Here is a 24,198-nt window from a genome sequence, read left to right on the forward strand (position 1 = left end):
TCAGCTCTGAGTTCTTTAAAAGATCAGTCCACCTGAGTATGGATGATCAATTATTTCTTTTGAAGAAGAATGACTAAGAATTGTCTGATGGAGGACTTTGGTAAAGTTTGCATCTACCAGGCAGCAAGACTCCATACCAAGTCAAGTCTCTTAGAGAATGAATGATAAAAAAAATCAGCCAACCAGATTGGAATATTTGTAGGCTAAAGCAGGAGAGTGTTGGGAGATGTTTCTTGTGGTGGTTTTCCCAGCTCTGTGTCCACTATACGGAATGAGTTTGTCTTTGTGTGTAAATCATAGACTGTATATAAAGTGGACAGCGTGGATCCGCCATTTATCATTGTATGGTTTTCAAGCCAAAATACCCCCATCACAGGTGCCACCATTGTAGCAGTTAGCAGCCAGAGTCTGCGCAGTAGAGACGATGAGGGATCCTGGGAGAATCTGAGTGGAGCTGGGTGACAAAATTAATAATATTTTTTTTTCCTTTCAAGAGTCTTATCACTTCCTGACTCTACCTCCTGACATATTTTACAACCCCTGAAAAAAATATACGAGAATGGCAGCTGTCAATCATGGTTAAAAGTTACGTAAAGCATCATTTTTAACCTCATATAACTAATGAAAACAACATTTTTCAGAAAAAAGAGGACTTGAAAACAAGACAGCCAAATGATATCTTCAAATCACCACAACAATTGGACGTGAGAAACATTTCTACGAGGAGTATTAATTTTTTAAAGTTTGACCACAGCCCATCTGGAATGGCTGGAAAGCCAGCCACCAGGGGGAGCAGTTTTTGTGGAGACCGTCCATTTTTTTTTTTACAGTCTATGGTGTAAATGCACGCATGGGTTTGTGTGTGTGTGTGAATGCATTGTGGGAGAACTTTCGCAGTGCACGATAGAGCACAAGGAGAAATGTGACCTAGATGATGTAAGTTAGATTAATAACATAAGGCTATTTAGTCTATTAAATAAAAAAACAAGGTATAGACCTGATTTATGAGAGAGGCAAATCCAAATCACTTCTGCTGTGATCTGACGCTATATGGGAAATAAAATTAACTTGACTTCCAGGGTGGGGGCACCCTTCACTGTTGTCTGCTGTGGTACTCAATAGACAACAAGAGCTGAGTTTTCAACAAGGTCACCTTCCTTCACCAGTGTTAGGCCACAACACCTCATGGAGGCCCAACAGTTAGCGTAAGCATCCTGAAACTACCTCCCTCCATGCCAGCTCTCACCACCTTTCATACCCACATGCGAGGAGAGAAAAGAAAGGAGGAAAACAGAGAGAAGTGCCAGTGGAGCGCTGTTAGAAGAGGACAGAGCCAGGGTGAGAAGCCTGTACTGGGGAAAAACTCACTTTTGGTGGGTTAGGCTGTATGCTCAACCTCCACTACTCCCTACATTTTATGAAAGAACAGATATCGCCAACAGAGGATGGGGGAGAAAGAGCCAGAATAAGAGAAAAAGCCACCGAATGCTGGATTTATACAGACTTTTGGGCCAAGTATTTTTTTGAAACCTCAGATGAATCACGCACATCATCACACTGTAAATAAGGACTCCTGAAAAGACAAGTCCCACTTGAGGTGATTCAGCTGCACATACTGTATGTTGAAAGCACTTCTACTTAATTGCAGATCCCTACATTCACACATCAGAGAAATAACTAATATTTGACAGTGATGTGTTCACAAGGCTGCAGCTGGCTGGGAACACTGAGTGTATATCTGAATAGCTCTTGACCTTTTTTTTTTGTACACGTCCTGCTCTCCCTGCCTCTCATCTCCCCTGCCTGTCACGACTGAAATAAAAAACCAACTTGGAAATGTCAGTGATCCATGCAGAAACACATCGCCGGGTCAGATGTGTGCTTACAGTGTTTGTGAACAGCTGTGCGTGTTGAGAGGCTGGATTTGTACGCAGCCAGGTGATTGAGTTCATGTTATATCTTTTCAGAACGGCACCATGATGATGATAGCGATGAGAGTGTGTTTATCAGATTATCTGAAGCATCCAGCACCCTTATAGAGACAGTTTGTTCTCTCCATCAGTGAATCATCCTCATTTTGTTGTTTTTCTCTGACTGTCTCACTCCTGTCACGTTGTGTCTCTTTTCTCTGCTGCTTCATTTTCCCTCAGAGAAACAACGCTCACCATTATAACAGAAATAACGAACATTTATTGCTTCAACTTTTGAGTATAACTTTGATGTTTTCTGTTATTAAACTTGACTCTTGGGCCTAATGGACTTGCAGCTCTTCAGTTGGGTCCTCCCTGCTGAGTCTTTGCCAGCAAACTGCATGATCATCTCCTCACTCAGTTGAAATATTAAACCCTGAAACCACAGTGATCGAGAAGGAGGAATAATAGTCCCCTCTTGAGTATTCATCTTCTGTAGCTCATTTTAGAAACATGCACAAATGTATTTTCTGTCCTTTCTTTTCTTCATCCTTTTTTTCTGCTGTTTCTTTATTTTCTGTCTTTTTGGACCTCTCAGAAAATTGTCATTTCACTGGTGCTGTAATGGTAATGGCTTGGTCATTTGGACAGAAATCCACTGTGACTTCTGTTTGTAAATGGCACCCACAGTGGGTAATGCGCCGTCAGTGAGGGAGAGTAAGCATTAAGGGCTCTATGTGAAAAATATTATCAGGAAGAATCAGAGACTGAAGATATTCAGTGCGGTGGATCACTGATGTAGGCCGTAGTATAAGTCTTTGGCTGCTTTCAAGGAAGAATCATCCCTAATTGTTGCCAAAATTTCTGTTTTCTGTATCCAGAGAGGGTCATTTTTGCATCTTAACATTTCATATCCATAAATAAAACCTTGTCAGCACTTTGGAAATAGAGATGTGTTTTTTTTCTTCAAGTCTTGGATGATCCTTTGCTCCAAACCTCAAAGTCCTGCCCCTTTCCCAGTTGATACGACACAGTTATGATTTGTGACAATAGCTGGCTGCTTTCCCATGGTCGCCCAATTCACACAGAGCCGTACAACCCCCAGAGCTTGTACTATCACAGAAGCAACTATCAGTGAAAAGAATGTAGTCTTTTGCTCCTAAAAATAACAAATGGAGCTGAAATAACCGGGAAAATCCTGTTTGTATGGTAACCGCATTCCAGCGCCGCAGCATAGGTGGCCTCTCTCAATCACAGTCCGACGTCATAATGGAGAAATCAAAGAAATTGAGCAAGTGAGGAACTGGTTCTCATGCTGGCCCAAATGTGAGATAGAAAAACAGACAGTGGGGGGTGGGGATAAGAGGACACACATTCAGTCTTTGAATGAATTCCAGCTTTGGTTAGAAACAGCTGCTGGTGATGATTTGAAAAGCTAATTTTCAAAGCGATGTTGATATTGCACAGAAATTACCAGTTCAGCAACAAGAAGCTTGAATGAGGAAAACTGCCTCTTCCTGCTCTCATTTGGCTGATAATGTTTCTCTACTGCATTATAAAAAACAGCTGATGAACAGAAACAGTTTGCATCTATTCTCTCTTTAAAAAAACAAAGTATTTCAAAGATGTGGGGAATTGTTACCCAAGAAAGTAGAAAGCTGGATTTAGGGTCTTCACCACCATTTCTAGCAGAGACTTTGTTTTGATATATATGCACGCAGCACCTGTAACCACGCAAAACAATAGATGGCGAGGAACATGTGTACATCAGTGCATCAGAGGTTAGAAGTTATCTACCCACAAAAACATGATGTTTGAACAGTTGCAGGACCCAGGAAAGAGGAAAGACCACCTTCAAAGCTGTTCATAAATGTAGTAATATGTAAGGGCGCAGTCACACTGGCCATCCAAACCGTGCCGTGCTTAAGCACGATTGTCCCCCCCAGCTGGAGAGTTAGGCCAGCTGTCACACTACCCCTATATGAACCAGACTTTAGCGGGTATCACACACGCGCATGGGCCACCTCTGTCATCAAGCGTCTGTTTACATGAAGTGCGATCTCATTAGAGTCAGCAGAGTGAGACACAGAGAGCACTGCTACAACTTTAGAGACTTTTGGACTTATAGGAAGTTGTTTTCGCCCGACACTGCCCTCTAACACCCCCGCTTTGTTTAAAATGATTGTCGAGAGATGCGCTCATATGTCATGGATCGCACGCACTGTCCGCGTGCTTGTGCTTGTGCTTGAAGTAAACAGTGCCGAAGCCCACCTCTCCGAAGCATGCCAAAGCATGGAAGCGAATCGTGCTTTAGCACGGCACAGTTGTGGTCACACTGGCCATTCCAAACGTGCTTTGGGGCTGAAGCGTGCTTGGGCACGGCACGACTGGCCAGTGTGACTGCGTCCAAGGTTATAACACCTGTTACACACTTCATCAAAGAGGCTGTTGTCAGTGATTTAGTGTCTTGTGTTTTTTTACCAATGTACGTTGCTTTCCAAGAACTACAATCTGTACATCTTGCTAGGGATGGGTACCTTTCTCATTTAAAATGATACCTCTCTAGCTCTTGCAGTGTGAACACCTGGAAAAGTGGTCCTCTAACTGTTCCTAGAACTATAAAAAACTCCCTCCTGTCTGAAAACAACCATTATTGAGCTTACATTTTACAGTTTGTGAATTCAGAAAATCAGCTCTCAGCACTCTCTTTCTTTAAGACTTAAACAGAGGGTCGGAAAATTTGGGGTAGAGAGAGAGGGAATTGAACCTACAGCTGCTGTGACTGATGTCTCTGTATGAGGGGTGCAAGCTTTAAACACTGAGCTTCCCCAGCTTTGTGCTTGTAACTAGTGCAACAGTTCGGTTTGAGTTTAAAATTGAGTTTCTGATGTCAGTGAAATCATTCAGACAGATCAGAAAACCTGGTCTTTTAGAAATATCTGAACACAAGCGCATTTGGTTGACTTTCTGTGTTTGATAATTTAGCCAAAAATGATCATTTCTTATGAACTTGCCATTGACATCGCTTGGTTGTGCAGCTGTATTCAAGATGCTGGTGATGTTGTCATGGCACTACTTTTCCAGGCTGCAGCATTTAATGACTTTATTGTCAGTGTGGAAGCGCGAGTCAGCAGGAGATGCATCATGTACCCGAGGCCTAAGCTTCTGCCTCTCAGCTGCTGCTGCTGCCATCACTTTCTACTGTACTGTATAATAATGCAATATTAATGTCATAAGAAGAATCATAGAGCCCATTAATGTGGATAGTGCATTGACTGGTGTGGCTCACAGCTCTCACAAGTGATTACACGCTGCTCTCTTCTGCTGAAATGTCAGCAGCAGCTGCCTTAGTCCAGACACGCCTCAGTTAATCTGGTCATCTGTACATTCAAATGCCACTCCATATCTTGACGTTAATGTTTCTCTAATGCACCGCCCCACAAGGGCACTGACGACCTTAAATTGGAACTTAAGTGATTATAGCTGCACTGTGACAATGTGCGTATGAACTTGCATACACTTAGCTGCACAGAGCATTAAGTGCCTGTTAACACTCTTATAGGTCACAGAGGTGAAGAGAAACAAGTTTTATCCCCTGTTGATGCTTTAGCTGGTAGAAATAATGTAAAGGACCTTTACTTTCTGTACACATTATCAAGATCAGGCCAACATGTCCTTTAGAATCCATACCATAAAGTGAAATGTCAGAGTCATTGTCTGGCTGTGTGTATTTCTGCAGCTGGTTGGCAACATTTCTGACCTGTCTCGACCGTCATGTGATCCATCTGGCACAGGCCTCCTTTCACACACCCACAAATACACACACACACACACACGGACACAAAGCACAGACAGACTCTGTTCGATTCTCACACTTTGGCACTCACATAACAGTCACGTCCCCCCTTTGCTACCACATCAGATGACTGAGGAGACCATCAGCTGATTCTGGTTAATATTATTTATAAAGTCTGACCAAGTTCAGAGCTGACCTGAAAAGCTTTAGTTGTTTTTAGTAAATTATTCCCCATGTGAGGACGTCTCGTGTCCCAGAAGAGCCTGATTATTTAGGTCAACACTTCAGGCAGCTAGCTTATTGCGGTCAGGAGAGGTCTTGATGGTTATGAACAACAACGTTAAAAGTTGAACCAGGAAGTTTAAAAAATCAGCATTTTAGCTTCCAAGGATTTTTTTTGTGTATATGTTCTCTTAACTCATGTCTGTATGAAAAAATGTACGCCTACTGCTAACGTAGCTTGCTGCCTGGCTTGCTCCCTGGCTTGTAGATATTTGACCTGAAGGGAAGTTTTGAGAACGAGCTGCTTCAACAAATGATATATTACTTCTCAGTGAGTTCAAGAGGAACATTTTAGGTCATTTTTTTAACATTTTCTTTGAGCAAAGCTGTTTCCCCCCCATTTTCAGTCTATGCTAGGATAAGTTACCTTCTAGCTAGCTAGCTACTAGTAGCTACATAACTGTGCAAATTAGAAGTAAATGTGCTAAACTGCTCCTGTGTCTTGGATCTTTTTGACATTATATGGAAGAGTAAATTTGTATGAAAAGTGTTTTGGAGTTTTTCTTCAGCTTTAAGAGAGAAAACTGCAACAATAAATAAAACTCAAAGTTATTTACTTCTGTTTAGGATAGTAAGTACTAACTTTACTTAAATGTAATTCTGTATGAACACATTTACCAAACAAGCTGAGATGTGACAGATGCTAACTTTTTTTCAAAGTTAGCATTTGGCACATTTATTTTTCATGAGCTCACACAGTGCCTTGTGAAATGGCGTGACCACCAGTTTTTTTCTGTTTGTTTTCAGTTACCATTTTGTACTAAAAATGCTTCTGTTCTTTCTGGAAGTTTCCACCATTGTGACCACCGTCACAAAGAGCCATTGTTCACACCTGTAGAGCGCACTATTGACTCAGGCATTGATTCTTTTTTGGACCTGAGGTGTCATTGCTGCATACCTGCATCACTCAGGCCGTGTTGACACTTCAGCACTGCTCTTTGTTACCTTTGTGCGTGTTGTCTGTATGATGGGTTTCCTGGTACCATGAGATGGTGCTGTCAGTGTTTAGTCAAAGCATAAGAATGTTATTTATCACCCAACATGTGATGGAGTGACTGCAGCCGCACGGGTCAAGGGGTCTTTGTTCTCAAGTTTAAAGCTTTGCTGAATTCTTGACTGTCATCAGGACGACTTTGTTACAGCCTCTTGATTGAAGTTGTTGTTTTCTGGATTCAGTTTCACTTGTTCACAAGCAGGGGCCTGACACAGATGACTGGAGTTTGGGGCAGAAATAACTTGAACTTTTAAACTTGCAATAAGTAATTTTTGACTGCATGGAGCAAAAACAGACCTATAAACAATGCATCTGACATATTGATTCCTATTTAGGGGCTAACCCAGCATATCCACTGCCTGCTTCCACAACCAGAAAGAGAAAAATGCACTTATTTTTATAGATTAAGATAAATGTTTTCATTTTATTTAGCTCTGCAACACAAGCAATAAATCATTCTGTAGTATGACCAACATGACAAAGAATACTGTAACATAAAAACAATTCTTTCCTGTAAGCCAGGCCAACATGATATGATGAAATGAGATGAATTTATGCATGAATTTATACCAATAACATATCTTTATTTAACTATTGCAATTACATAAGAATATTGGCTAATTGATTTAACGTCAAGCCTTGTAGACATGTAATATAATTATCGTTAATTACCTTAAATACAATCACAGAAAGATACAAAGCACTGCAGAACAGGCCTGGGCATGAACAATAATATGGAAACTAAGTGAATCCCACACTAAATAAAGTGCAGAAATGTAAATAAGACCAAATCTCTGGCTCAGCCACTGAAATGTCACTTTTTTATAAAAAGAAAAAGAAGTGAGTGAGTGAACTGAGTAAACATAAATATCAAATGTATAAAAATCTCACTGATCTCTCATCAGTAGCAAAACACAAACTAAAGTGCAGAACTATAAATGAAAATAGTTTCAGCTCAACCACTAAAATATGGAAACGTGTGGATTGCACTTTTTAAATGCACTTTAAAACTTTTTGCTTAATTGCAGCCTTTGTGATTTGATCACTCTGATTTAATCAGAGGCTACAGCTCGTCATATCAGTTGCTGCTTTGACTCTCAGCCTCGACCATTTGCTCCATGTCTTCTATCTCTCTCTCTCTCTCTGCTCCCCACTAGGGATGGGTACCAAATTAGATACTTTAATAGGTACCCACTGAATTCCATCTGTAGTATCGATTCACGTAATATCAAACAGTACCATGTTTTGGTACCTACACACATCCTTGTGACTGTGAGGGAGTGTAAGAGTAGGTGATTTTCCATGCGGGACATGAACATCATTACAAGTTTATATTGAGAAATAAATATGTTAAACTGGACATTTTTAGATTCTATTATTAAACAAATTAATATTCATCACCACATAAACACTTAAAAGTACCAAAAACTGGTACCATTAAGTACCAATTGCCCGGTACTAAGCATAGGTACTGTATCGTTTCAAACGTGAAAGGTACCCATCTGCATCATAGATGCGTCCATGTTAATGTCTGGCTGTTTCATAATCACCTCAAAAATCCTCACATGAGCTTTAAAAAAGATAAAAAACCTTCAAATGGCTTAAAGTTTTCTCTTCACCCTTTTCAGTCTGAGGGTTTTAGCCTCTGTGAGCAGTCTTTGCACCAACACTGAATTAAAGGTGTTCCACTGACTGATTCCTCACAGATTTGTCATCTCAACACTGTTCCCTTCCTTTTTTATTCCCCTCTCATGATTTTAGCACCTTAGAGAATCATTTTACTGGAGATGAATCAGCTCTCGTTCTTTTGAAGAAACATGCACTTTTCCCCATCTCTGTGGATAACAAGGCTCTCTTTCCTGGAGTCATTTCACCTCTCATAAACGACCAAATCTTGAACTCGGCTAAGAAGCAACATCATAATCTGTTTTTTTGCCTTGTACTTTTTCAGACTCCACATTTGCATCCGCGCCACTTCGCTGTCACTTTACATAAACGTACCTGCACTTTTAATCCCAGCCTGTGCGTGATCGAGCAGATTTGTCAGTGTTGCACACTTTTACCTGCACAGATTTGAGGCATGTTCTTTAAAAAACAGGTAACAGTACATGCGAGGAAAGAAGGATTAAAACATGCTTCTAATCTTTATATTGAACTTGTGCTCTGTGTGCAAGCATGGGATTAAGCACAGAGTCTTAAGAATGTCTTACTTGATATCTTGCATTTTGATGCAATATTAAAGAATCTTCTTTAAAACACACTTTTGATGATTTTTGACAGAATACAGCTTTAATGTTGCTACTTTTCACATGATTACAACAAAATAAACAACCAGAAAGAAACATTATTGCATGACTTGGCTTAGGGTTAGATGCCTGCAGCCAGTTTCAGTCCTTCTCCTCACTGAACCACTTCATGCAAACATGTTTTGGTGCGCCATAAGGGACAACTGTGCAGCTTTCAGGCATGCACGCTCACAGCCAGCAGGGTTTGTTGGTGCATGTTGGTCTATTTCCAGTCACATGTAGTCAGAAAATCTTCTCTGTAATCCCTCCTTTTTGCTCTGTTTCAGCTGGAACTTTGTTGTTTGTGTTGTGTAACCAATCTGCTGCATCTTTTATAGTCCCTCTCTTTTCTGATCTGTCATCCCCTCGCTTCTTTATTCTTTAATTTGTTTCTATTTTTATCTGCAACTCCTGTCACATTACACTGTAGAGGTTAAAAATTAAAAGGATTGAAGGATGACAAACGGCCAAAGAATGCTTGTGATTAAGTTGTTTTAATGTTATTTCTGTCACTTTTTTGAAAACTTGGACATAAAACACTTTTCTGTTACAAAGGTTCGGTGCTTTAAAAGCCTCAGCCTTTTAACAGGAGGGTGCGTGCGAGTGTGTGCGTGCGCGTGTGTGCGTGTGTGTGTGTCCTACTTCTTTGCTGTTGGCTCATAACCGTTGTTTTACGTAACACACTTCATCCCATTTTGTCTGCTGTTGCCATGGTGAGGCTAATTTATACAGGCATTAAGAATTAGCCTCCTGTTGTTAACATGCACAGCTAGCTGACGCTGGTTTTTACACATTAATACACACCCTTGGAAATGGGCACACACACTCTCTTGGAGGATTCAAGAGTGCAATGTGAGTACGACTTGGTGTGTGTGTGTGTGCGTATGTTTTGTATGGCTTCAGTTAAACTACAGGAGAGTAAAGAGGGAACAATGAGTGTTTGTTTTCCACTGCAGATGATTCATGTTGTTGTTAAGATGCAGAAAACTTTAATGTACACTTAAACCTTTCCTCTTAGCTGCTTCTTAAGAGCTGAAAACTTCTTAATCATGATTCTTATTCATAAAAAAGGTTGAAGCAGGAAAAGTGAGTCAGTCTATCACTGAGGAAAAGAAAGGAGGCGACCTTGGTAGGAGGAATGAATTAAAAATCTGAGCCACCTGAGAACGAATTCCCCAACATGAATGAAAGATTCAGACAGAGACGAAACCAGCTGAAGTGATTTTTTGACAGGTTTTTGATCCATACGTGGTTTAATTGACTGGAAGAGTCCAACGCATGCAGAGGAGAATATTCCGGCTGTGCGAGCTTCTCGTATAACACAGACTGAAAGACGTCAGAGTTTGTTCTCATGGATCTTTGACAGCCTTTGGACGGTGTGACAGTCAGCAAATATGAGAGAATGAAAACTGTGGGTACGTAAACTGTGCAAGCTGAGTGATCAAACACAGTTTGTAATTGGAGACCACTAGTGGCCGTAGTGATTAGAGCAGGATTACAGATGGAAGATAGACAGTTTATAAATGGATATACACAAGTGGCAACACCCGGTATAAAAATGTGAAATGTTACAGTAAAAAAAAAAAACAAAACACATTTTTAATCCTGGTTCAAAGCTCATTTCTCTCTGGAGGGGGGTTAACTTGATATATCAGTGGATGGGTTACTTTACGGACAGGTGGTCACCCTGGAGCTGTCAGCAAAGAGGCTTAAGACCTGCCCCTTTACCTCATCTAAACTTGAACCAAGCTAGGTTGAGTTCAGCATTTCCAATATGACTCTCATGCTGTTTTCGAATTTGTCTGCCAAATATGACATGTGAATGTAGTACCGCATTCTGCCATTGATTGTGACTCTAGTATGTAGTATGACTTTTCTGTCTGGTCTGTTTTGTAGTGTACTACCCTGGTTTTCAGCTTCAGGAAAATGGAAGTACAACTGATGGATTTTTTTTAAAATTTTATTTATTATAACTGTACAAAACAAACCATTTTAGCAGTTTAGTTGTTAATATGCAAAGACTAACCAGATTGAAAGAAAAAACTGGAACAGATTGACATTTTATTCCTACAGCTTATGGAAAAAGCGCTTTTATATAATCTTTTTTTTTTTTAATAAAATCTATGTATAAATATTGTACAAGGAAAAAATTGAGAGAGGGTTTACTCGGCTTTTACGAGAGAAAGCATGACTTCACTTCTTAGTCACGGACCATCTTGCATTACTGTTGTTGTACTGTAGCTGTAATGCTGGCGTATTTCAATAGGTGGCAGTAATTCACCAAACCTGAATTTCACCCGCAATATACAGAAGATACAGAAGACGAACAGCATTAATGCTGTGCATTGTATGTATGTTTGCCAGGTAGACTGGTCTGATGCATACTGAGATATTTTTCCAGATCAGACAGTTATTAGCATACTGCAGATTTTGCTACTTTTTACTTACTACACAGTTCATACCAAATTTCCACCTATTCAGCATGTAAAGTAGGCAAATTTGACTAATTACCTCTTTCAACGATGGGCTTTAAAACTCTGTATCAGAATCTAAAATGTGACATCACAGAGACTACATCCACATATTATTCAGTCTGTGGATGAACACTGTGGTCCTTTGGTCATCAGAAATCAGTGCTTCTGTTGTTTTGGTGTGAGGATGTGCCAAGAAGCCTCATCCTGTTCTCGTACATCAGGTCCCTGAAGTACACACAAACACACCCTCTCTCAAGCACACATTAAAGGGTTATTAAAGGGGTCTGGGATAAGAAGCAGGACACCTGATGTAATCTCAATTTGCCTTTGTCTCTCTAAGGTCCGTGTGCCTAATGCATCAGCCCCACTCTGTGTGTGTGTCTGCTTGTGTGTGTGTTTGTGTGTGTCTAAGCCAAATCTCAGCATCCTGATTAAACACACACTCACACACCTCTTTGAGGGCATTTAAGGCTGTTTAGAGCTGGAGCACCATAGAAGAAGAAGCAATGAATGGACTCTGACTGGCAGCTGAATTCAACATGGAGAAGTGCTGGCACTGAAGCAGGGCGCGCAGCGAGCAAGCATTGTTGTTCTCCCTCTGAAAGCCTCTTTAGACGAGATGAACGGTGACACTAAGAGGTGCAGGGGAAAGGTTTTTATGATTCAGTGGCTGAACTCAAGTCTTTATATGTGTGTGTGTGTGGGTGTGTGTCTTTGGGAATACTGATTCAAATGTTTTGAAGGGGCTTACTGAGGCTGGGAAAGGTTTTGAGGCTTGGATGCGGCTGTATGCGTTTGGCACTGCACTCATGCCAAAACAGGAAAGTAAAAACATGCAACATGGTGTGTTTTAGCCAATATTTAAGTTTGAGACAAAAACCATCGTGGATGAATTGTAAATCAAGGTACTTTTTAAACCAAATTTTAAAGTATTTAATACAATTTTCCATTATCCATCACTCCTTAATCACATATGTTTAAGTGTCTCCCTTGTATCATGCGTGCATAAAGTAGAGTTGGAGTTTTGAATAAGCACACTGTGTCTCTGAGGTGGATGTGTAGCTATTATCCTGCTTTGAATTGCGTGTGGGCTCTTATTTCACACTGATTGAGCTGCTTGTACCATTTTGGCACAGCAGACGTTCTGTGAAACTGAAACACCGTTCACTTTAGCTACTTCTGATGGACAGAGTCCTGCCAGCTCTGTTGGATAAGGTCACATAATGCATCATCGTCTGCCACCCACTGATCTACTTTCAGACGCTCGGTCGGAGAGACTGAGAAACTGAACATCCAAAAAAACCAAAATGGACCTAAATGCGTCAGAGCATTAGGGAGAAAATTGATGCTCTGCTCAAATTTCTTTCACTCACATCTAACTTTAGATTGCATGAAAGGATAATGTGATACTACTGGTAATTTCCTCTCAGCTGGATTATATTAGGATGATAACATAATGTTATTTTGCTTGTTCAGAACCAGTCATCACGGTCCATCAATGTGCACTAAAACAGCCTCCAGACGAACCCCCCCCCACCCCTCACTTTTTAACATCAGCCTGTGTGTTAATTAGCCTCACTCCCATGAGACTACTGTAAGCAGGAAACCTCATGTGCCTTAGATATTACCTCCTCATTTGCAAGTGATAAGCAAAGTCTGTTTACTCGAATTTGCTGACATTTTCTCTGCACATAAAGTCAAGGCTGTAGCTATTAATAGGCAAAAAAACATGACTGCTGAGCGCGTTAACAGGGGAAGATTTAGCTTACTTGATGCTGACGTGCATCTAATCGCCTCTTGAGATTTCACCCCTGTCATGAAGCTCGCACTGTCTGTGAATGGATGTACATGCTGCGCAGAAGATGAGGGGTTTGAATCTGCATATGTAACTTCTGTTTTTAATTGCATGTAAAGCCAAGATTTTTTTTCTTTCTAAAAGAGATGCAGAGATCAAAACACCTTCCAAAAATGATAAATATCCCTAAAATAAGCTTTTAAATCAAGTATGGTTTTAGAGTTGTATATGCACACTGATAGAAAATGCAAATAGAATAGCTCACACCACAGCATCGCCACATCTCCTCCCTCTCCTCACCTCACAGAGAACACCAGCCCTAGCACCGGTTAGCATCGACACGCTACAGGCTGCTAACAGGGGAAATTTTGTGTGTAAACAATGCAACCATGGTTATATGGGGGATCTCTGGACACACACAGGAGTTAAAAAAAAACAGTTAAAACACCTCTGCAGACACTACCAGTTTGATGTCAGTGGCCGACAAATGAGACATAAAAAGTAATAACTAGCTCTAAATACAAAGAGAACTAAACAGATAAGAGAAAAGGCGAAAAAAAACAAAACAAAGAGATGCTGCAGCAGGCAGCCACTTAGGCAGCTTCTAGCAATAACAAAAAAAAAAAAAAATCAATGCTAGTTTCAATTTGGAGGCATGTTTTTTGGGAAGTTGACTTCTGAAATTGCTTAGCAATGTAGCAGAACTATGTAAAAAGGTCTGGCAGGTCTGATCCATGCGTTGTTTGCTTAAAATCTGAATGAAATAAAAAGATTCTGGTTGTTTACAATCCAAAAACCACCTGTCTGGATAAACCAACATTTTTATTTCAGCAGAATCAAACTGATCAAGCTGTCCCAAACCAAAATATCCGTCCGGCTAGATGACTCACTTCTGAGTCACAGCCATCAGAGTCCTTGCTGTTAAAGTGAGCCGGCAGCTATAAATAGTCTGAACAGTATCAGTATCACCAGCCTGTTGTCCCCAACCACAAAACAAGGCTCTAGTCTTTCCTGAGCCCGTGTCGGGTCTTTGTTCAGCTCCCTGTGCATCACGCTGACCAGAGAAAGGGGTATCAGGTTGCTGGCTTTATCTCTCGAAGCACTGAGGTGTCTGTGGACGAGGTATGACGACACAAGCCTCGCACTGCCCCCCCCACATAAACACACAGATAGTCTCTCCTCTCAGGGCTGAGTCAAAGATGGGAAAGTGTGCTGATAGAAAGGACAAAACAGCATGAAAATCACAGTGACACAGAAAAAGAAACAAAGTGCAGTGTTTAGCTTTCCCCTCCGTTGTTGTTGTGGAGCAGGTAGCATCAGGTTTGGTTTGTCTTAATTGAATGAAGAACAGGAGTCGAGGCGGTCGAGCAGAGCTGAAGACTGACTGAGGCCTCTCCGGCTGATTCCTCTGCTTGTTAGTGGAGTCTAATTTGATTTGACAAATCTGTTTCTCTCCTTCAGGCACTTCTGTATCCACCAAACTTTTCCTTCAGCTCAGCAGTGAAGCTTACAGATTAAAAGGACAGAAATGACACTTGTACTTCCTCTTTGCAGTGTTTACAGTCAGTATGTGTTGTTGGGCGTAGTGGTCAGTTGAGTTTTTCTCTGTGATATTTGGATCTGCTGGCTTAGAAATGATGTGTGGACCATGTTTTTGAGATGAAGTTGTAAATCTATGTAATTAATTTTATACATTTGTTGTAATATAGGCTGTGGTTAATCTTTCTACAAGCTATAACAACATATATGGAGGAGCAGCCAGCTGTCTGTATTTAGATGAAGAACAGGAATCATCTTTCACACTTAATATAGCAGAGGCATGAACAGGCTTCAAAAACAGTTTCACGTTTTATGGATTCAGAATCCTGATACTGGGATGCAGATGTGCTAAAAGAGTGGGGATTTAATCACCTGTGAAACCTTTACTTAACTTTAAATTTACAAGATGCTCCACATATTCCTGTTTAACTTCAACTGACCACAGGCTGCTTATGTGAGCTGTCACTTAAAAATAACACAAGTTAAACACTGACTGGTATTTAACTAAACTTTGAGATTTTAAAATTAAAAACAAAAACAAAAACAAACAAAAGGGATGACCCTTATCCCAAAACCATTTTTTGGTGGAAACAATACTCTGTTTTAAAAGAGTTACTATTTTTTTTACCTTATTTTTTTTTTACAGTGGGGTAGCACTACAGTTCAGACTGGTGATATTCTTAAGCAACTAGTCAGTGAGTAAAAAAACCTTTCACATTTAGGAAACTGAAATAAGATGGTGCTTAATAAATAAATGAAAACATTAGTTCAGTCAGGAACACTCTAGTCAAAGGGTTTATTATTCTTAACAAAATTGAAATATATGTGGTAATGCTCGGTGCAGAGGTTAGTGACGGAGTCTGCTTTGGTTTTCCAGGAAGTGCAGTGCAAAATGTCCTGCAAGGGTGAAAACGTAGAACTATTTATTGAAATTAGAGATGGAACGATATTCAGCATTTTAAAGCATATTAGCATCAGCTTTTTTTTTTTTTTTTTTTAAACCGACGGCCAATTAGAAACAATTCAAAACTGTGATGTTTTGGCCTTGTTGCAGCCTCACTGCTGTCTGCAGTCACTACTCTGTCACCAGGGTGGCCCTACCCACAGTACCATCTGATTAGATACATGTTTTGAGGGCAAGATCATGGAGCGTGACCTAGACCACCCAGCGATCTGCGTTCCCCAGTCCCAATTTTTTAATTTTTTTATTTAACTTTATAAGACATGCAGCTGAGCCTGGAAGCTGTTTAATGAACATAAGCTTAAAGACATTTTAACAAAGTTAACTGTTGGAGTTTGTTTTATTTAAAAGTTTGATGCCAATATTTTCACTTCTACTGCAAATGAATATTGGCTCCAAATAGGAGTTATCAGTCTCCTTGACTTCTAATAATCGATATTGGTACCTGAAAAAAACACATTATATCTTTAATTTAAATAGACCACTTTGTTGTTAGGATGAGCTGTGGTTGGTTGTATTGGATTGGAAACAATGGTTCAAAAGGCAGTTTGTCAGCTGATAACAATGTATGACTTCAACCTCCTGCACAAACAAACACAAAACATGATTTTTCAAAAAGAAAAAAACCCATAAAAATTACATTTAGTTTGGCCTTTTTGTCAGCTGGTTATTTCTGGTGGTTTGAAGATGGCAGTGTTGATTTCCCCTTTAACAAGATTACCTGTAGTGTTTATGGTGTCTGTTACTTAAACACCTCTTATCTGCCAGTAAATAGGATAAAGTCAGCTCTCCATGCTGCAGTGGTTTGGTTCCTCCTCACTGTTTCTGTAATTAAAATGTTTTAAATACACACTCGGCTTCTGTTAAAGTTTAAATGTCAAACTAAAGCCATTAACTTTTTGATCTGAGAAAATCTTAACCAGCTAGTTAAGACCATCTTTCAGTTATCTTCCCTGCAGGCGCTTTATCCCTGCTTTGTGGTTATCTGACAGCTTTGGTGGATGTTTCAGCGTCTATTTTCAGCTCGTTCCCAAAGTACCCACTGGAGTCATTTCACATCTTCAGCTTAAAAAAGGTTAAAAACTGACAAGCTGCTAAATATAGACACGGTGATGAAAGATGTTCTTCATATCAGAGAAACTGATTAGATAACTCAGGGTTTTTCATGAGATTATATCAGATAAATTTGTTCTGTATACATCACAAATTTTGTCGTATGATTCTGCACCAAATCCAAGGCTGAGTCCTGCAGCATGTTGTGCCTCCTGCCTTTGCCTTATCTGCTTCTTTAAACAGCTGTCAGTCTGATGAGTTGCACTTTCAGAGACGTCTACCTCTCCATGTAATAAAAACACGCACTGAGTACACAGTGCACTGAATGGAAAGTGACAAGTCTCGTGTCGGTTAATCCAGCCTGAGGAGGAGAAACATGGGTTCAACTGTAACAGCTGAAGTATGTTTACGGTGGAGTGGTGACAGGAGGCCAGAGGAGTCTGGACATGTTAGCACAGGCTCTGAATGCTGCTCATCCACATCATGATGCAAGATGCACACACACTGCATACTTTGTTCTGCATTGCACAGAGCTCCTGCACTCTGGTTAACCTCTCTGTTGACACTGGTCCGGCTGTTAATTGAGTTCAAAGATGCTTTTGTTCAGTCTGTGATGTCCCACTGACCCTGATCCTGAATCTGTCTCTGAGGGTTTGAATATTATCAGTGGATTTGTAAGTGATGAATTAATTTGTTTTTCTTTTTTCTACTACAGGAGTGTCATCCCGCATCCCCGAGATCATGGCGGCCGGCACCCACTCCCCTGGAGGGCCCAATGGAATAATCCGGAGTCAGTCATTCGCTGGGTTCAGCACGCTCCAGGAGCGACGCTCTCGGTAAGCAGAAACTTTGAAAACTTTAACTTGGTGGAGGAAGCTGGCTCTTATTTCTGAAATTTAAAAAAATGGTTATATGCTTATCATGCACAGCTGTAGGGAAGTTAAGCAAGAGGAGATAAATAAACCTGCGTACTCACTTACTGCCACAAAAAGGTGATTAAAACAGAACTGGTTGGCCTTCATATTTTCTGTGGTCTTATTTAGATGATATTTTTATAATAGCGTTTTCCCCTTGAGGTGTTGTGTGATAATTGATGATGATAATTTAATTTGTGAGGTTGAAATTTTCAACATGATCATCCTTGGATCACACACTCTACAAGACCATTACACCATGTGTGAACACCAAGGGTCAACATCCAGTTTGGGCAAATGAAGCCTATGCAGAAGTGCTAAAAGTTGCTGTATGTCTAGAATCCACATGAGGCTGGATGCAGAAAGACCACAAACCATGTTCACACCAAGCCAAAGACAACAGACTTTCATGGCATTAAAAAGCCTATTTACAGCCTGGTTCAAAAAACACACTAGTTTCAGTATCGGCACACACAGTATAGGGGGTCATTTGTTTCTAACTCCACAGTTTAGAAGATATTAGGAGTGTTTGATTGTACAATCAAAGACACAGCTCAGCTCATGTGACTCACTGCGTCCTCTAGCTGTTTGAAAGGAAACTCAAAGCCTACGTCACATCAAATATGGCCAGCAGCCAACAGCACAAGTCACTCTAAATCTGACATTTTGGAATCAGATTCAAGCTTCTCTTCAATGTGGTACTGGAGTTGATACTCAAAGCATTTTTTTGAATGTGACTGAGGTCTAAACAGCCAGGTCATGTTTAATGCGGCTTAGACGTCATTGTTGAGAAGAAGTCATGCTCAGTGAACACGAACACAGAAAAGATCTGAGATTGAAATGGGAGGGGCAGAGAGAAGAGAGCACAGGGAAAAGCGAAAGTGAAACTAAAGTATGCATTAGTGCAGGGGTGGCCAACCTGCGGCGCGCGAGCCAAATGCAGCTCTTTGCCTTTCGGTGTGCGGCTCTTTGATCCATTCATAAAAAAAATACATCATATTGTTATGAGTAGTGATGCGCCAATCAATCTAAAATATTGATATATTGATGCCAGCGTTGGGATCAGTATTGATCAATACTTGGGTGATGGGATTGATACTTAAGTTTCAGTTTCTTTTCTCGACATGGCACATGTGCTAGACAGATATAGATAAATAGATGTATGGATATATAGATGGATGGAACGTTGACTTTTCTGCTCTAAAAACAGAAATTTGTCCTTGACACGGCTCCAGGTATGAATTTAGCAGTTTACATCTGCAGTCTGCAGACAGGCCACTTAAAAAATGTAATATGAACAATGAAAACAAACAAGCAGATTTAAGCAGTAAACCAGAATTAAGCATCAAGGCCTGCTGTGTGATCGTAGCCTAAATGCTCACTTGTGTTCACCTCCAAGTTTTCCTCTTAACACACAAGATAATCTGCTGTTTGTCAGAGCTGGATATGAATAAAAGCTTCTGGTATTCACACTGTGACTCACTGTGTGAGTCTTCCTCTGCTGACATGTAAAATGATCTGATTTAAAAGCAGTAACAAAGGTTCACTGAAAACTGAAATTCTTGGTGAGCTACTTGGAGGAAAGTCAAATCCATGAACCGGAAAAACGCAGCTAAAGTGAGTAAAATTCATATGACCACAGGGTTCAGTCGCTGTGCCCTTAATACCTCTGACATTTAGGGCATCAAGACCTCCTTTATTCTTGAAAAGTCTCATGTTGGATATTTGTTTTTTGTGCTCTAAATGTCAGATTGCAGCACTGATATGAGACCTAGATTCAGGATCACTCACACAGAAGGAAGACATTAACTGCCTGAATGATTTGGAGCAAAACTTTATGACAATTAGTGAGTCACAGCATTTACCGTATGGAGGAAATGAATACTGATGAAGCAATTACCAGAACAGTGCTGCATCACCATGGAGTTTACTCCATTTTAGGTTAGTTTAATGGTTAAGAGATGTTGAAACTAGAGCTTAATCCGTGTTCATCCATGTTGGAGTCATGCCTGACAACTCTCACTCCATCATCACATGACAAAGACGGCTTAAGATCCAGAAATACCAGAAACAGATTCACATGATTTCTACTTTTGATGGCTGCTACTTCTCAGCTGCTCCGTCCCTGCTCGAAAATCGGACACTGTCGCTCCTCTTTTTTCTCCTCTCAGACAGTGAACAGGGTAATTGACTGGAATGACTCGGGTGTGTGGGCGACAGCGACTGAAAAGTAACCGTCCTGATAACGAGCGAGGGAGGAAGTCTGCAGAGATCCAGCTCCTGTTAGACATCAGGGTCTTTCCATGAGCCCATGAGCATGTGTTGTGTGCATTTACACATGCATGCATTCTGCACACTTTGCAATCAGAAGTCAGCACAGACTTGTGTTAATGTCTACGCCAGTGTGTGTGTGTGTGTGTGTGTGTGTTACCCTGCCGAGAGACCCTTCGCACACCAAGGCTCGTGTGACCCCAAGGCTACACGGCGCTCTCATTCAGCACTGCCCTACATTAGGGCAGCTTAGCTTCACTTGTGCTGCGTTAGCTGGCACGCGGCAAGACGTGGCACATTCCCACTTGTCGAGCGCTGGAATTGGTTGTCACCTCATCCTTTCAGTGACTCCAGGATCATTTCATTAAGACGGAGGAAATGACATTTGTCGGCGTAATCTGTAATGGGTTTAGAAATGTAAAAATGTGCATGAGTGGGATATGAGCATGACTTAAAAAGGTTGATGTGAGGAGAGAAGACTAAAGTGGATTTTCTGTGAGGGAGATTTACTTTATTGGAGTTCAGACTTGATGATGAAACCAAAATTAAAATTTTTCTTGTTCTTCTTTAACACGAAGCTGACAACTCACAGCACTTTTACATTGTATGTCACATTCACCAATTTACACCAGGTTGATACACTGATGGCTGAGGATGCTGTGTAAAGAGCCATCAGTATGAACTAATCCAATTCACACCATGATGGTAAAGCCAGGATTCTAGTTTACTTTAGTTTATTTACACACACCATCACAAATATATATAAAAATTTTACATATACATACACTCCAAAAACTGAAATCTTACCAAATGTTTTTGTCTTATTTCAAGTTATTTGAAGACAAAAATTACACCTGAATTGCTTGTAACAAGTAAAAAACATCTACAAGTGGAGTAAGAGAAATGTGCTTGTCAGGATTTGAATAATGTCTTCATACAAGTACATGTTTTTTATCCCACTGGCAGATTTTTTTTACTCATTGCAAACAATTTAGACCTCATTTGTGTCTTAAAATAACTTGAAATAAGACACTTTTCTGGACTGGTGAAGTGAATGTGGCTCATATCAAGTCTAAAAAGACATTTTTTTTTACTGAAAATAAGACAAAAACACTTAGTAAGATTTCATTTTTTGCAGTGTATACATAAAGGGTGACCCCAGGGAAGCTATTTAAAGCTTTTATCAGAGGGCCCAGTACCACTGTAGTCATCGTAGGAAGTTTAGGATTAAATTTACTACCCAAGGGGACAAAGTCCCCAGCCTTTACTGTAAAAACTGGAATCTGAGGAAGAGTTTATGTCTTATTTCAGTGAAAATGGCGTCAGTACACTTGATTTTAGCCCCATTCACATGACAAGTCCAGAAAAAGAGTCAAAAAATGACGCCTGAATTTATTGTGAAGTGTAGGAAAAAAAAAGATCTTAAGACATTACTCTTATTTTGAGAAACTTCACAAGCAAATTTTTCTAACCTCACTGGTGATTCTTTTTACTCTTTTTTACCCCCAACAATCAATTTAGACGTACTTTTTGTCTTTTCGTGTCTTAAAATGAGAGAATAATTGTATATAGTGCACTTCAGTTACTTTAGGACTCTATTTAAATGAGTTTGTGCCACTGTGTTTTATAAGACCACAACAGCTAATGAACTCTGATTAACTCTGTGTATGTTTGTTGGCCTCCACTCATGAGTCAGTCAAACTAACACTAGTTAACAGCTGGAGCACTGGAGCAAACACAGCCCAGAACACCTGAGAGTCATTGATGGCTGTGAGTCTACTTGCTCCTGGGTGTGTGTGTGTGTGTGTGTGTGTGTTCAGTCCAGCAGAAGACAAATGGACACCACAAACAGGTCGCTCTTTAAGATTGAAGAATGTGAATCATGGGTTTGCTCTTGTTTGTTTGAAGCCGTGTCTGTTCTTGTGATTAATAACTTTCGAGATGATGCTGTTAGCCTGAGTGCTGCTGTGCGCTCTTTGACAGGTTTCCACTGATGGTATTTGAATAATATGTAGGTTACATGTGTCAGCACTGTGTGATTGAATTACTGTTGGATGAACAGACTTGACAAGCCCACTCCATCTGACAAATGAGATGAATTCATGCAGAGACTGACCCAAGGACAAAGTCAGGGCGCTGTGGGTTGATACTGAATATCATCTAATGCTAAGTTCTCATGGAAAACTGCTACTCTGGTTATCTGAATTATAATGAGCTTGTGTGAGGCTTCTCTGTTTGGAATTTCAAAGGCTGTTGCAGTGGGTCTGAAAGGTCCCTCTTTCCCTGTTGTCCTCTTTTTATTCTGTTTGACTTGATACCTGTACTGAGAGTTTTGGGAACATTGTTTTTTAAGATTTGAGGTTAAAAATGGTCATGTTACTGTAAGATTATAACACTATTGTTTGAATAGCAAGTAAAACTTGATATCAAAAATAGTTTCTGAGTTGGAAAACCTCATTTTTTCTATGATCTTGGATACTGCAAGTAGCACTGAATCTGAATACTGTTTTCAGCTTTGTGTGTTAAGATTTTTGTGGAGCTGAAACTGAAGGAAGTAGGACAAGTTTGCATGCAAATTATGAACTACTTCCTGGACATCATTCATATCTGTTCCTCTTTCCTTAAACCCACAGCTGTTTGTAGAGGTTTGAATGATCTGCACTGGGTAATCCTTAAAAACAGAAAAATACAATTGTTCCCCCCACTGTGCCCTCTAATGTCTGCTATCTTCATGCTCGTCTAGGTGTAACTCCTTTATGGGGAACTCTGCAGTGCAGAAGAAACCCCAGTCCAAGCCAAAGAAGCCCCACCTGTCAGGACACAAGGGGGGAAGCAGCTCCAGAGAGCCGCAGCCCAAAAGACTGGAGGAGGTTTACACGGCGCTCAAACAAGGCCTAGAGTGAGTCTTACACACACACACACACACTTTGTACACTCAGAGCCCAGTTTCACCCATAAGTAACAAATCTGTTTTTAACAATGTGTTTTAAATGCTGTCATTGTACTGTATTTAAGTACCATCATCAGTGTTTTTGTCTTGAGTTCTTGTATCCCTAAGTGATGTTTTTGTTTTGTGATTTCATTCAAGAAATCTGAAGCCTATCTTCTTTAAATTTGAATCAATCCTTCTCTATTTTCTTTTTTGTTCTATTGCAGTGAGTATCTCGAGGTTCATCAAACAGAGTTGGATAAACTCATGTCTCTGATGAAGGACATGAAGAGGAACTCTCGCCTGGTGAGAAGCTTCACATTGATTCACACACAGCTAAAAACTTTTTTTTAACAAGATAGTGTATTCCTACCTCAGCCACATCTTGAAACTTATTCACTGTGTTAGCAAGAGGAACAACAGAGCTTGTTGTTTTTCTCTGTTTGTTGTGGTACTATGCTAGTTGCTAAGCTAACAACTAGATCAAGTTAACGTTGAGGATGATGAGCAGTTTTGTGTTGGCACACAGAGAAAATAGTTTAGTTCTTTAAATCCTGCAACAAAAGCAACCAATGTATTCAGGTTTAGGGATGGGTACCAAATTAGGTACTTTTATAGATACCGATCGAATTCTGTCAAAAGTACCGGGTACCGATTCATGTAAAATCAGAAGGTACCATGTTTAGGTACCCAAATGCATCTTTGTGACTGTGAGGGAGAGGAAGGGTAGGCAATTTTCCATACTGGACATAAACCCAGCTTTACAAGGTTACATAAAGAAGAACAAATATGTTAAATTGAAAAAAATATATCTTGTATATATGTATATAATTAATATTATTATTAAACAAATTGATATTTTTTACCACATAAACACAAAAAGTACCAAAAATTGGTGTTGTTGAGTACCGGTACCCATTGCCAGCTACCGAGCATTGGTACCATATTGTTTCAAATGTGAAAGGTACCCATCCCTATTCATGTTAGGTTTTTGT

General features: G+C 40.2%; 1 protein-coding gene across 5 annotated transcripts in view; it reads left to right on the forward strand.

Annotated features, from left to right (window-relative positions):
• ripor2 (RHO family interacting cell polarization regulator 2) overlaps positions 1 to 24,198 on the forward strand; it is an 85,712-nt gene that overhangs the window by 35,928 nt on the left and 25,586 nt on the right. For 4 of the 5 annotated variants that reach the window (XM_074687325.1, XM_074687327.1, XM_074687324.1 and 1 more), the window contains exons 2-4: positions 17,805 to 17,925; positions 23,018 to 23,173; positions 23,431 to 23,509. In XM_074687325.1, the coding sequence (XP_074543426.1) occupies positions 17,805 to 17,925; positions 23,018 to 23,173; positions 23,431 to 23,509 (356 nt within the window). Of the gene's footprint in view, positions 1 to 10,027; positions 10,120 to 17,804; positions 17,926 to 23,017; positions 23,174 to 23,430; positions 23,510 to 24,198 lie in introns of those variants that run through there. The other variant, XM_074687328.1, reaches the window with a different exon arrangement.

The sequence above is a fragment of the Halichoeres trimaculatus genome, unplaced genomic scaffold, assembly GCF_033239565.1.
Source record: "Halichoeres trimaculatus isolate MK-OKI-2021-1 unplaced genomic scaffold, fHalTri1.1 fHalTri1_scaffold_14, whole genome shotgun sequence".
In the NCBI taxonomy this organism is placed as follows: Eukaryota; Metazoa; Chordata; class Actinopteri; order Labriformes; family Labridae; genus Halichoeres; species Halichoeres trimaculatus.